Source organism: Macadamia integrifolia, chromosome 14 (assembly GCF_013358625.1).
Source record: "Macadamia integrifolia cultivar HAES 741 chromosome 14, SCU_Mint_v3, whole genome shotgun sequence".
Taxonomy (NCBI): Eukaryota; Viridiplantae; Streptophyta; class Magnoliopsida; order Proteales; family Proteaceae; genus Macadamia; species Macadamia integrifolia.
Genome location: NC_056570.1, coordinates 24,570,991 through 24,584,349, shown reverse-complemented (window position 1 = coordinate 24,584,349; position 13,359 = coordinate 24,570,991). Strand labels below are relative to the sequence as shown.

The following is a 13,359-nucleotide window of genomic DNA, read 5'->3' as shown; positions in this document are numbered from 1 at the left end:
TCAGTAGATAACAATGGATTACATCACCTGTATAAACCTCTGACAATACCTAACAAAGGTAGAAAATAAATCCAGCAGAAGAAATAATAAACAGCAGCACAAGAATCCCTATTGCAGGCAATGATGGGGTTCAACAAACCAGAAATCAAACCACTATCCGGTAGCACAGCAGCCAAGGTTGGATGGGAAGGAATTCACCATCGAAGATCAGCCTTGGTGGGTGGTTTCAGCCTTCAAAATCTCAGATTACATTGGGAACTAAATCTGGACTTATGGAGATTCTCGAATTATGTCACAATTAGGAGCTTTCTGGCAGCAAACTCAGCAGGCCTCAGCTCAGGCCCAGGCCCAAAAACCATTGAGTAGAGCTCTTGGGATGGGGAATAGTCTCCCAAAATATCTGACCCGACACCTGAATGGCTGGTGTGATTGACCAGCAGTAGGGTTTCAAAGAAAACCCTGAAAACAGAATCGCTGGTGGGGGATTTTCTTTCCTTTGATCTTCTCTAACAGAAGCAGCTACTTTGGAGCTTCAAGGTTGACCTCAGTGACTGGACCAGCAGTTATATTATGTGGCTCTATAGGTCTCAGATGGGCAGAAAAGAACTCAGAAATTGGGGATTGATTGGAAGAAGGGGAAGAAGAAGATAGACGGAATATAAGGTTGGATCATGCATATCACTCTCTACTAGGCATCTCACCCATTCAGGTCTCTCACCTCTCAGGAATCTCTCCCACTCAACTGCCTCTCCCAGCTCTCATGATCAATAGACCAAGTTCTTTTCTTTTCTCAAATCGTTGGCTGCTGAAATCAAGTAGTTTTCCTTTATTTATAGTAATCAATTACATCAATTGGGCTTCTTTCTTGTGTGGATAGAAAGTCCCTTTGTCACGCCCCGTTCACATAGAACCGGACCAGTGACCGGGTTTCCTCTGGGTAACCCAAAACCACCAGGATCATCTGATACAGTAACTACAACACAGCAAGCCACATGTAATCATGGAAATATAATTATGTAATTCAGCGGAAGTCTTGTCATAAATAATTTACCTGTAAATCCCCACTTACTCTTGATACCCAAATTATTATACATTACATAGTATATTTACATGTGGGCCCGTAGGCATTATATTTACACAAGAAATAACAATTTAATTATCGAGAGCACAAAAAGGGGAATATGCCAAAAGAATAAAAAAGAACTGTGTTTGGTATTAGCTACTGTTGTCCCGCAACACAACTCTCGCATGGGCATCTGACTCCGTGATCAAATCCCTTTGGGACCCACCAATCTCCCACTGGAGATTCGTCAGTGGACCCCAACACTTATTCCTCTATCGAGAAACTTGCAAAATCATCTAAAAATGTGTGTACACGAGGGGTGAACTCACTAGCTCAGTAAATGGAAAGAAAGACTCACACAAGCAATTGCATTTCAAATGATACTACATGCATGAGATTCATTTTAGGCCTATCTACCTAGGCAACATTTCTAAGTCATAGATTACGTGCTACTCACAATCACAGTGCGTGTATGCCCTGGGTACGAGACGCGTTCTCCATCCTACCATACATCCATAGGGTTATTGGAGAGGGCCGGCCGTGAGTACAAGAAAAAGTAAATCGTGGCCGAACCACAGTAGAAAATAAATGAAGTACGCTCAGCCTCTGAATCTATCACCAAGGTTTCCAACTGTCCTAAAGATTAGCTAGGCGTACTTTTAACTACCAAGGCGGTACAGGACCGCCGCTTCCCTCCAGTGATAATCCAACACCTAAACCCCTATTGGGAAGGGTCGTAGCACGAGGGAATGTCAAATCCTAACCACATGCTCCTATATGAGATAGTACGATTGCATAGTACTTTCGTGTCCCATTCCATGGTGTACTAATGCATTCGTTTCCAAGCTGACTACGGCATCTAATCTAGCCATTCAATACATTCCCGACTAATCATCCTCATAATTCAAAATAAGAAGCAAGTATTTAGGAATATAACGATTCAACATAACAATTCATATATGCACCCAACAGTAGTCAAGCATATGCATGAGATGGCATTCATAATGTCAAGATAATATATATGAAATGAAGATGATGCAATAAACACTCCCAAAAAAAAATCAACGTCCTCTCCCCACTTATCTATTCTTGTACAAGAATATGCGCACATGGTACAGGTAAGATCCGGCGTGCGAAGACGAATGTCTTGAAACCTAACATAGATAAGAAAGATAGAATATGTCCATTTCAGAACTATAAAACAACATAAGATATGGTCACGATGCATTTAATAGCGCGAAGGAGACTGTCGATGAGTTTGAGTTCAAACGGAGCTCATTTGAGCCACAGGTGGGTCATACAGGTGGGTAGCAGAACCCACTTGTGCAAACTACCAAGGCAGACAACACCCAGACACACACCGACGGGTTCTATCGGCGAGTCTGGTACTCGTCGGTCCTACCCGTCGGTAGGACCCCAGGGTAAACCCAAAACCGGTGGGTTGCTACCAGTGGGTCTGCTACCCGTCGGTCTTACCCTCCTGTAGGACCCCAAAGCCCAGTCAGGACCGGTGGTTTATACCCGCAGGTCTAGGTACCTGCCAGTCTTACCCGCCTGTAGGCTGCGAAGCCCAAGTAAGACTGGGGGGTCACACTGGTTACCCGCCGGTGCTAGCCACCAGTGTTCAGCGGGTTCTGCTGAACTTCTCTTCTTCTCTTCTTCATCCCACCTCTTAGGAATCCAAGGGGGTTGTTCCAACCTCATTTCTCATACATTTTAGGTTTCATCCACCTGATTATATTATAGATCTAAGTTCAATCAAGGTTTTTAGGAACAAAATCATACCTTAGCTGAAGAAACCCCAAAAACTTAGGATCCTCTTTCCCAACTCAAAATGTCACCAAAATACTTTCAAATCTTGGTTTCCTTCCTTAAACCTTAAAAAAAAATCACATAAGGTTTGTATTAACTCTTTGATTTGACCACACACAAGAGGGTTTCATCATATTCCAAGGGTTTATGGCGTTGCTTACCTCAATACGTATCTCAAGGTGCCGATCACTATTCCAACAACAAAAAGGCAAGATATGGCCTCAGAAATCAAGGGAATACTTCTTCCCTCTACCCTCTTCCCTCTTCCCTCTTCCTTCTCTTCTCTTTCCTCTTTTCTCCTTCTTTACTCCTCTCCACCAAACTCTTGCTGAAATCATAAATGAGAGAGAGAGAGAGTAAATGCTATTTATACCTTGGGTTATAAATATATTAAGGTCCGTTTGGTTTTGTCCTTCTATGGTCCAAAACACGTTAATTTGTGATACCGAGCGAATTAGCCGGTATTATTGGGTACACGTGACTTCACTCCGACGGGGTACCCGAAATACGCGTGCTCACCCAAGTTGGGCTTGCTGGGGCCCACATTTCTCCACAAGTGGGTCACACTGGGGGGTAGCACCCTCCAGTTGGCCAAAACAAGGCCAATCTTGCTGTATTTTGGTGGGAAATGGGTTCTTAACACTTATCTCACTCCCGCCACTCGTCGTGGATCAAATTCTCATTATCCGATACGATAACATACCTTCCTTACTTGTACATGGCCTTATGATACGTCCAAGGGCACGGCTTAGGCGTGCAAACCACATTGGGCACTGGTTCAATCTTCTTCGACCATCCCGCATTTGATGTCACGCTTGTTGTCATATACCATAGGGCACCCACATCAACCCTTGCTGGTTTGGACCCTGCACGACCAAATCGAACCAACCGGTTAATAAACCAGGTATAGGGAGCAGTGCTCTACAACCTTTGTCCTATTTAGAAACTAATTACAAAGTCAATCCCATCCTAATCTAATTAGCAAAAAAAGTAAAGAGTCCTAAAATTAGAAACTACCCATCACATGAAGCAATTCTTATTAAATTGGAAACTAACTTTAGCTAACAATCCCCCCCCCCCAACATGCATGGAACAAACTATCCCAAAATAGATCAACATGCAAGCTGTCAGAGCCAATCTTCTCCACGCATTGGCAATGGGCCCACTTGAGATCTGGAAATTATCTCCTTAACCTATTTGGCTGATATCCTGTTATATGGGCAAAATAAGGACTCAAACATGCTGGCATGATGGACTTAAATAGCCCCAAAATATGGGCCTCGTCTAGAGCCCAATTGATTGGCCAGTGCTGCATCAATTTGGAGAAAGTTTCCTTCACCAAACCAAAGCTATTTCTGCCTAGTGGAGGGCTGGTTTTGTTGTTCACTTGTTCTGTTCATTGAATAGGTAAGTTATAGTATGGATGCTAAATTTGTAGCATATCTCAACCATATGGCCCCACCATGTATGTGGTAATTTTTCGCATTATTCAAAGCTTTTTCTGACATTTTGTGAAGTTCGATTGCACTGAATTTTTGCATGAACCGAGTATTATGTGGAAACATGTATACATAGTTGGAATGCCAACAAAATTTGCAAGTAGCAGATGTAAGTGCAAGTGTGGGAAGAATTTCCTTCATTGCCTGCTTTTAATGATGATGAATGTCTAGAAATAAATGCAGTGGCCAAGTTCCTGAACATTCTTGATGCAGTTAGTCGTGGGAAATTTCGGAATTAACTTAGTAATTTCTGTTTCCTTTATTATGAGTGTAGGGTATGGTCAAGTTTAGTAGGGAGATTGAATTTTTATTTTAGTTGCCAAATAGGTTTGTTTCCATTTTAACTAACTTCCAATTTTATGCTTTGATTCTCTTTATATAGCCATGTAATGGAGGAGAATTCAGACTAAGTTTTGAGAAATTGATTGAAAGAATGTGTTTTGGGTTGGAAATGATGGCTGCCGTGGGTGGTTTTCTTCTGTCCCCTTTCTAATATTCTGTCTCCATCTCTGATCTCTGAACTTTGTCTTCTCCCTTCTTCTTTCTGATCTTCTTAATCTTCCCGTTTCTGGGCAGTTCCAGCAGCCCAAATTGTTGAGCTCGATCTCCATTGGTACACCTCAGATGAGCCTGAGATTTAGGGCATGAGAACCTCTATCCTGCGCAACCTGAATCCTAGAACTTTAGCCCCAAAGACCCTTCCTGTGGTGAGGAGCAAAACCTGCAACTGGGTTGCAGCAATCTCTATCTCCAGCTTCGGTTTCAGGAGCTTCCCATGTCATTCTAGCCTGCTGAGCAGCTCCCTGGTGGGTTTGGTAGACCTTCTCCTTGGGATCCTTCACCTGAAATCTCAAGTCCAGATGGCCAAAGATAAGGGAGTTCCTCTTCTTGTTCTTCTGCTGGGTTCCACCTTTCACCATGGTTGAAACTCCAAGGTTGAAGACAACCTAACATCAGAATCGTGGGCTCAAAAAAAGGTGCTTTTCTTTGTCTATTATTCTTTTGTCCTTTATGTTTCCAAAATGCCCCTACTTTTCACCTTTTTTCCTCCTCAACCTTTGCCTTAATTTTGCTTCCTAATCTATCCCTTCACAATAATTCTTAATTCCATTCATATCCCCTTATTTACTTTAACTTCCACATACCCTTTTAAGATCCCTTTTATTTACAATCCTGCCATCCTATTACAAGATTCCAAATGTTTACTATTCTGCCATTCTATTCTTGGGTTGAGTTATTTGGTCATTTGGTGGGCCCTAAGCGATCCGATTCTAGCCTTTGGAACCCGGATCCACATCATTTCTCCAACAGAATCTGATCTCAAAGTACTTTTTCTCTGAAATATATCACTAATACTAATTTTTAGATTTTACTTTTGAGATTTATCACAATGTTTTTCTTTAGGTTTAATTGATTGTATAGGTGTAGGTGGTGAACAAACAAAGCAAGAGGTTGACAGGAATTGCCCAGAGATTTGGCATCATGTTAATATTCCTTTTCTTTTTTTTCTTTCTATTTTCTCTTCTGTGATTCTCTTTTTTTCCTTCAGAAGTCTAGCAGTCTATTTATATAGGCAATAAATTAAACACCGTTTCCTCTTTTGTCAAACATCTTTGTTAACTATTTGAGGTGTCAACTGTGTGTTGCTTGCCCTCCCAGTCTGTGCTTCACTTTCCATGCATAAATCAATCGTAAATAAGTTTATAGCTGAAAAGAAGAGTTATTTGTTAATATAAGTTGTCTCAAAGAACTTATGGTACATTACCTTTACAGTTTCCAGCTTGGTTACCTCATAGAGTATACTTGTTATCTACAGTATGTCTGAATAACTTGGAAGTGATATAAATTCTATTGTGTATTCTTCTTATGTCTCTAATAAATTTATACCATCCACCAGCGCCCCCACCTGATGGAGTAGCCTTAGGGACAAAGGGAAAACGCACAAAGAGGGGGAAGGGGATCACACACAATGCACAAATTCACTAATTTTAAAATAAAATTCACTTTAATCTCAAACATTGAGTTTATGCAAGTATATAAAGAGAAAATTATAGAACTCCTACTTAGACTCTAACACTGAAACATAATCCTATTTCTCTATCTCCTACGTATCCTACCCAAAGACAAACTTGAGAAAATAAAGGACTTAATATTAAACTACACTACTACCAGCCCTTGTTGGACCAAAAACCTAGGCTGGACAGGTTCTTCTTGGCCCTTGGCTTCCACAGCCGGTCATGCTGGTCCAATCACTTAAGTGCAGCTGTATCTGCATCAACTCTCCTCTTCTGAAAAGAACTCGACTCTGTCGAGTTTGGATGAGGTCCAAGAATGCCATCAAAGTCGATGCGCTTGATGAGAAAAGTACCAACTATTCTCTTGAGCTTTGAGCAGGGGAAGATCCTTTGCTAGAAGGAACTTCATCTCAAGGCCACCATGCTAAAAAGAGTATGCATTCTTATATCCATAGTGCTTGGCTTTCTTGTTGAACAACCATGGGCGCCCTAAAAGAATGTGACATACTTTCAGAGGGAGAACATCACACTGAACCTGATCAATCAGTCCACCAATGGAATACGTGAGTAAACACTTTTCATGAATTTTCAGATTATTGTTGTTCACCCACCCAACCTTGTAGGGGTTCGGATGAGGCTCAGTTTTCATACCCAACTTGCGAACAACATTTCAGCAACAACATTGGTACAACTGCCCGGGTCAATCACCATATTACACAAGCTGTCATTGCATCGCACCATGGTCTGAAAGATACTGTTATAGCGCCAATCGTCCTCCTTGGGAATCTTCTGTGTAGTCAAAAGAGGACGGATCACATAGAACGGTTGAGGCTCACCGTCACTGTCACCATCATTAATCTCATTAGGTTCACGATCACATTCAGCCTCCAGATTTACTGTTCTTGTTTTCGGCTGCTCTTCTGGTACATAGAGTATAAAATTGTCCTTGTCGATGTATGCTAACAACCGGTTAGGACATTGATTAGCTCTATGCCCGTACCTCTTGCATGAGAAACATTGAATAGCCTCCTTTGGAAATACTGAGTTCCTGTCATAACCACACTGAGGTGAGGAGTATGGATGATTAGGCCGTGAAGATGACATGTCTGAATCATGTCGAGGTGGAGAATATAGCTGGCTAGGTCGTGAAGATGACATAGATGTAGCACTAGCCTGTGATCTGCTGATTGACTTTTCCTGTGGGGATGATTGTGGCTGAACAGAACTAGAACCTCTAAGAAAAGCATCTGTAAATGGCCTCCGATTGTATGGACATTTCAGACTTTCCTCAACCTGATATACTACTTGGACAGCATCTTCCATTGTAGGCGACGGCTAGAGGCAAGGGCAGCATTAAGTTGAGGGTGCAAATCATTGTGGAATTGTGCCACCAATACTTCTTCATCCCATTCAAAATCAGAATGAGTGGCCAAATAATAAAATCTAGCAATATATTCTTCAACGGTCAAATTCTCCTATTTCAACTGGGCAAACATGAGATGCATACGTTGCTTGTAATCAGAAGGCAAGAATCTTCGGTTCATGACTTCATACATTTCAACTCAAATAGTGATTAGACCAATGCCTTGGGTTCGGTTCTGTTGTTGTTGCTTGATCCACCAGACTTGGGCCATGCCTTTTAGTTTGGCCTTGGTAAATAGGATCTTTCGGGCCTCAGTCAACTCGTACCATCTGAAGAATTTCTCTAAGCTGTGAATCCAGTCAAGGTGCAGTTCTGGATTATTGTCTCCATAAAAATCAAGGGCATCCAATTTTGCTGCTCTTTCTGCTCCATCATCATATCTACCAGTTCCATAGGGTGGTGGCGGTGTATGATGTGGTGGCTGTGGTGGTGGTGGTAGTGGTAGTGATGGATCCTGTGGAGTGGTGTTGGAAGAATCCCCAGATTGAATGGGACTCTTTCCTCTACCTGTTGCCACCAAACGATCAATAGAAGCTTGCATGGATTCCATCATTGTCTTAAGAGCTTCAATTTTTGCATAAGTTTCTCCTTTATTGGCTACCATGGTGGAGATGGGAAAGATTACCCTCAAATATGATGGCAAAATAGTAAATAAAGGAGGTTTAAAGAGCAATGGTAGAATGGGTAATAACTCTGTTTTTTCTTTCTAGGGATGGCAGAACTGTAAATACTGAAATTCAATTTACACTTCAAGGGATATCAGTGTGGGTGCAGGGGTATACTTGGGAGTGTAGGGTAAAAGAGGGATAACTAGGGATAAGGAAATAACTTATAAAGAGAGGGAAAAGTAGTTAAATGAGAAAAGTAAAAATAAAGTTAAAGAGAAAAGGAAAAAAAAAAAAGGTCGTAGGTGGGGTTTGGGTTACTGACTAAAAGGGGGAAGATGTCTCCTTCTTGGAGATTGGAAGCCAGTGGTTGGAGTTCTAATCGACCCAAGGAAGTCGGCGAAGAAGGAGGGAGACATTGCAACATCGATGAGGGGAGGGGTGACTCGCTATAGCTTCGACTCAGGTATGTCGCTGCCTCTCTTCTCATCTCGTCTTCTTCTTCTTCTTCTTCTGTCTCTCTTTCTATTCTCGTCTTCTGATTCGGTCTTCTCTCTCTCTGCTGCGTTTTTTTTTTCACTTGCTACTGGCAGAAAGGAAAGAAGAGGCGGTGGGCAGGGAGGATTTCAGCTTCTCCGGACAGAATCAACCTTTTTTTTTTTTGGTTCTCAGTCTCGGTAGAACTGAAACAGAGAATGGGGAAGGGAAGAACAAGATGGAAGGAAGAAGGGGAATGGGAGATCTTTGCCCCTGATACCAAATTGATGGGGTAGCCTTAGGGAGAGAGGAAAAACGCACAAAGATGGGGAAGGGGATCACACACAACGCACAAATTCACTAATTCTAAAATAAAATTCACTTTAATCTCAAACATTGAGTTTATTCAAGTATATAAAGAGAAAATTATAAAACTCCTAATTAGACTCTAACACTGAAACAAAATCCTATTTCTCTATCTCCTACGTATCCTACCCAAAGACAAACTTGAGAAAATAAAAGACTTAATATTAAACTACACTACTACCAGCCCTTATTGGACAAAAAACCGGGGTTGGACCGGTTCTTCTTGGCCCTTGGCTTCCACAGCCGGTCACTTTGGTCCAACCAGGTAAGTGCAGCTGTATCTGCATCACCACCCCACTGCGTGAAAAAAGGCTAAATAAAGGTGTACAGAGATTTGAGGCATCTTAATATGTTTGTGCACTTCTGCGACTTGTATTATATTTAATTGGGAGGGTTAAATTGGTGCCCTGCCACCTCCTAATTGTTAAGGTATGCTATGACCCTTGTCAGTTTAGGGTCAGGTATGGTATTTGAAAACCCCACACCTCCCATCTTAGCAACTTGTAAAATTATTGACTCCATGCATTTTTCTAGGGGCTGATGGGTTATAGTTTTGCAATTGTTTAGAAAGGGCAGGTATGTTATTGTTGAAACCCACCTGAACCCATAGTTTTTAAGGCGGTAAGGCGACAGAGGCATTTGAGGGTCTTTCGGAGCGCCTTAGCGATAAGGCGGGCATAAAGCGTCGCCTTATCGACTAAAGCGTTCCTGTGTAATTTTTTTGTACAACTAATCTATTTGGCTCAAATCCTAATTGAATCCTATTACTCATATGTTAAATAAATATTAAATGTTCATATTAACATATTAATATGAATACATATTAATCAATAAATGTTCATAAATGTTCCTACCACCAATGTAAGATATTCATCAAGAAAACAAATCAATAAAGTGAATAAACTAAGTTCATTTTCATCAATCATTAATCATCAATCATATTAACATATAATATAAATGCATAATTATGAAACAAAATTATAAATATAGAGAAAAGAAGACATAAAAAATACAAGTATTTATTATACTTACCTTTATAATGCCAAAATGAGTGCCTAAGCCCTAAGGTCATCCACTATATTTCTACACCTGTCAAAGAAGAATAAAGCTCACCGTTGCCGGAGCAAGCTCACTGTTGCTAGAGCAAAATGGTCGCCTGGATCAGTGGTTCTTCCTTGTTCCTTGATTCATTCTCAAAGTCCTTTCTTAAAACCCTTAACAAAATCCAAACCCTGCTTGTGAATCGTGTTATTGTTTTGTTTGTTTTGGTTATTTTTGGTGGAGTAAAGCTGATCCTATACATCTCAAGTGTTAACAAAACCATACACCTACCAATAAAAAATCTATATTTGGAATCTTCATCAAGTAATTTTAAAATGTGTTTAAGAAAAAAAAAAAACCCCATAAGGCGCCACTTCACATAAGGTGGTGCACTGCCTTACCATCTCTAGACCGCATTAGTGCCAAGGCGACGCCTTAGCAGCGCCTTAAAAACTATGCCTGAACCTTCTTATTTCCATCCCTTGATTTAAAACAAAGTTGATGACACTGGTTCTGATGCCCGTGGATTCTTATTTGGTATTGTGTAGTCTTGAAACCCCTAAACTACATCACTGCAAAAAAATCCCACCTATGCAATACGGCACTATTTTATTAGGGTTTCATGGATTGGAAATTCCATAAAAACATGTAGAAACAGCTGTTCCTTTTTGTAACAAATACTATACAATTGCAATATCCATTTTGTTATTTAAAATTTTTTAAAACAAAATTTAATATAGAAGTTTTCCGGCCTTATATAGGATCCATATGGAAGAAGAAACAAATGTAATAGAAGCCAAACAAAATTGATAAGATTAATAACATTGTGGTTTTGTGATGTATCAACTGCATAAATATGTGGTTACCGAGTTCTCTATCACTATGAATTTCATTCCGAATTTTCAAAATTCTCTTTAAATGATTTTGTTTGAATTGCAACTGGTGTAGGTGAAGGATAGCCTAAGGAATGATCCTAGGTATAAGTCTGTTAAGCATGAAGAAAGGGAAATATTATTTAATGAGTATATATCTGAATTAAAGGCTGCTGAAGAAGAAGCTGAACAAGCAGCAAAAGTCAAGAGGGAGGAGCAAGTGAGTAAATGTATTTCATTTTATTTTGTTTTTGTTTTAGTAAATGAAATTGGCTAGTGATTATTCTTTTTTCTTGAAATATTGGTAATTCAGTTGAATTCTTGAGAATAATTAGAGTAAAGAATTTTAGGTATACATATACTTGATTGATGTAGAAATGATCAAACGAAGTCTTACTGTTGCTGATTGGAAAAATAAATGCAGTCATGCTCTCAGAATGGGGGGTTCAAATGGTAGGATGCCCTATTGTACAAACTACTAACGACGAGAACATTTGATCCTTGAGGATCCTAATCATATGCACAATATATTTTTTGGATGGTTTTCTGTTACCTTAACGTATCCCAAAACTTGAGAACAGCTTCGAAATGATAGTGAGAGTATACAGGATGTTGCAGCCTTTTGTCTGTGGCCATTCTAAATGATGTTCGCTATTTTGTCTTTCTCAGTAGATTGACTGCCACACTACTTTTTGGGCATCCATATCACCCAATTGTCAAAGAGGGACAAATCTGATATTCTGAGTGTCACAATGGTCTATCAGATATCTTGGGGCAGGAATTAAGCCTACGGAATGGTAAATCCTATTTAGTACAAATCTTCTAGTATTTCTGCTAATTTTTAGTTACTATTTTTTATTTGAAATCTCAATTTGTAAGCAGTAGAGAAAGATGGGAAAAATATATATATATATATATATAGAAGGAAACGAGAATAAGAAAAGGATCCGGAATATTGTCATGCAGAAGGAAATAGATGTTCCGCGTTCCCACGACTAGGAGACTACTAGTCCAGACTGTCAAATTGAGTTCCTGGCTCCCGGACAAGCATGGCCAAGAAGTTGTATCCAATTGACAAATCTTAGGCATCTGGATAAGTCATATGTTGTTGAATAGCTGAATTAATATAATGTGCAACTCCTTTTCTCCGTTTTGCATACCATCCTCATGAATTCAACTGATCAGGCTGTGGTCTGTCCATTGGACAGTCCTGGATTGCAGTGAATCATTCCCTTATTGGATCACAAGATTTGTTGCTAATTTTTGTGTAGGGAATTGGTACAAGGATTCATCTAATGTTTTCATGCATTTGGGTTAATATCTGATTGACATACTTGCTTTGATCACTAGGACAAATTGAAGGAAAGGGAGCGAGAAACGCGGAAGCGAAAAGAGAGAGAAGAACAAGAAATGGAGAGAGTGCGATTGAAAGTTCGCCGAAAGGAAGCCGTTGCTTCTTATCAAGCTTTACTTGTGGAAACAATTAAAGATCCTCAGGTAATTTCGTCATATCTCTACCAGTTGAGTAATGTGTGGTATTGGCTTTGAAAATGATTGTCGATTCAATATAGACTTTCAAGAACCCTTGATAATATGATGTTCTATGGCGTGACTTAAAATTTCTCAGAATCAGCCTGAATACAAATTTAATTCAAAATAAGATTTCTATTACATTGTCTATGCCTTCTAATGATTACAGATGCTGTGAGCAAGTACTGAATGATTTCCTATTTGAAAATTACTTCATAGCAATTCTATGCTATTTATCAGTCGAATGCCAATCTTTTGAATTCTTGATGAATCTCATGTTTTGATGAAGCCCAATTTTTTTTATAAAACTGAGACCCTTTCTTTCCTCCAATTAATTTGTCAACTCCTAATACTCAATGTTCATAAGCCTGACCTTTTTGTTCACTCCCAAAAGGGTGACTCTGCTCATCTGGTTTGGTTGACTAATCTTTGACATTAGTATATAATATTAATGTGTGAATGCATAGTAAATGAAATTTCTAATGTTAATAGGAGTATGACAAGGATGTGCTGGAGCATGGTGACATTAACCCACTATTGGTTGCCATTGTAATCATTTTAGCTGCAGAAATCCTTACCCTTTCTTCACAACTTCTAAAGTGATCTTGGCCTTGTAAACGTTTCTTTCTTTCTTTTCTTTTTTTTTTTTTTTGGGG

General features: G+C 39.8%; 1 protein-coding gene across 1 annotated transcript in view; it reads left to right on the top strand.

Annotated features, from left to right (window-relative positions):
- Positions 1–13,359, top strand: part of LOC122061509 (pre-mRNA-processing protein 40C) — a gene marked incomplete in the record, with an annotated part of 86,864 nt that overhangs the window by 58,746 nt on the left and 14,759 nt on the right. Inside the window, 2 exon segments of the mRNA XM_042624789.1 lie at positions 11,250–11,393; positions 12,524–12,670. Of these exon segments, the coding sequence (XP_042480723.1) occupies positions 11,250–11,393; positions 12,524–12,670 (291 nt within the window).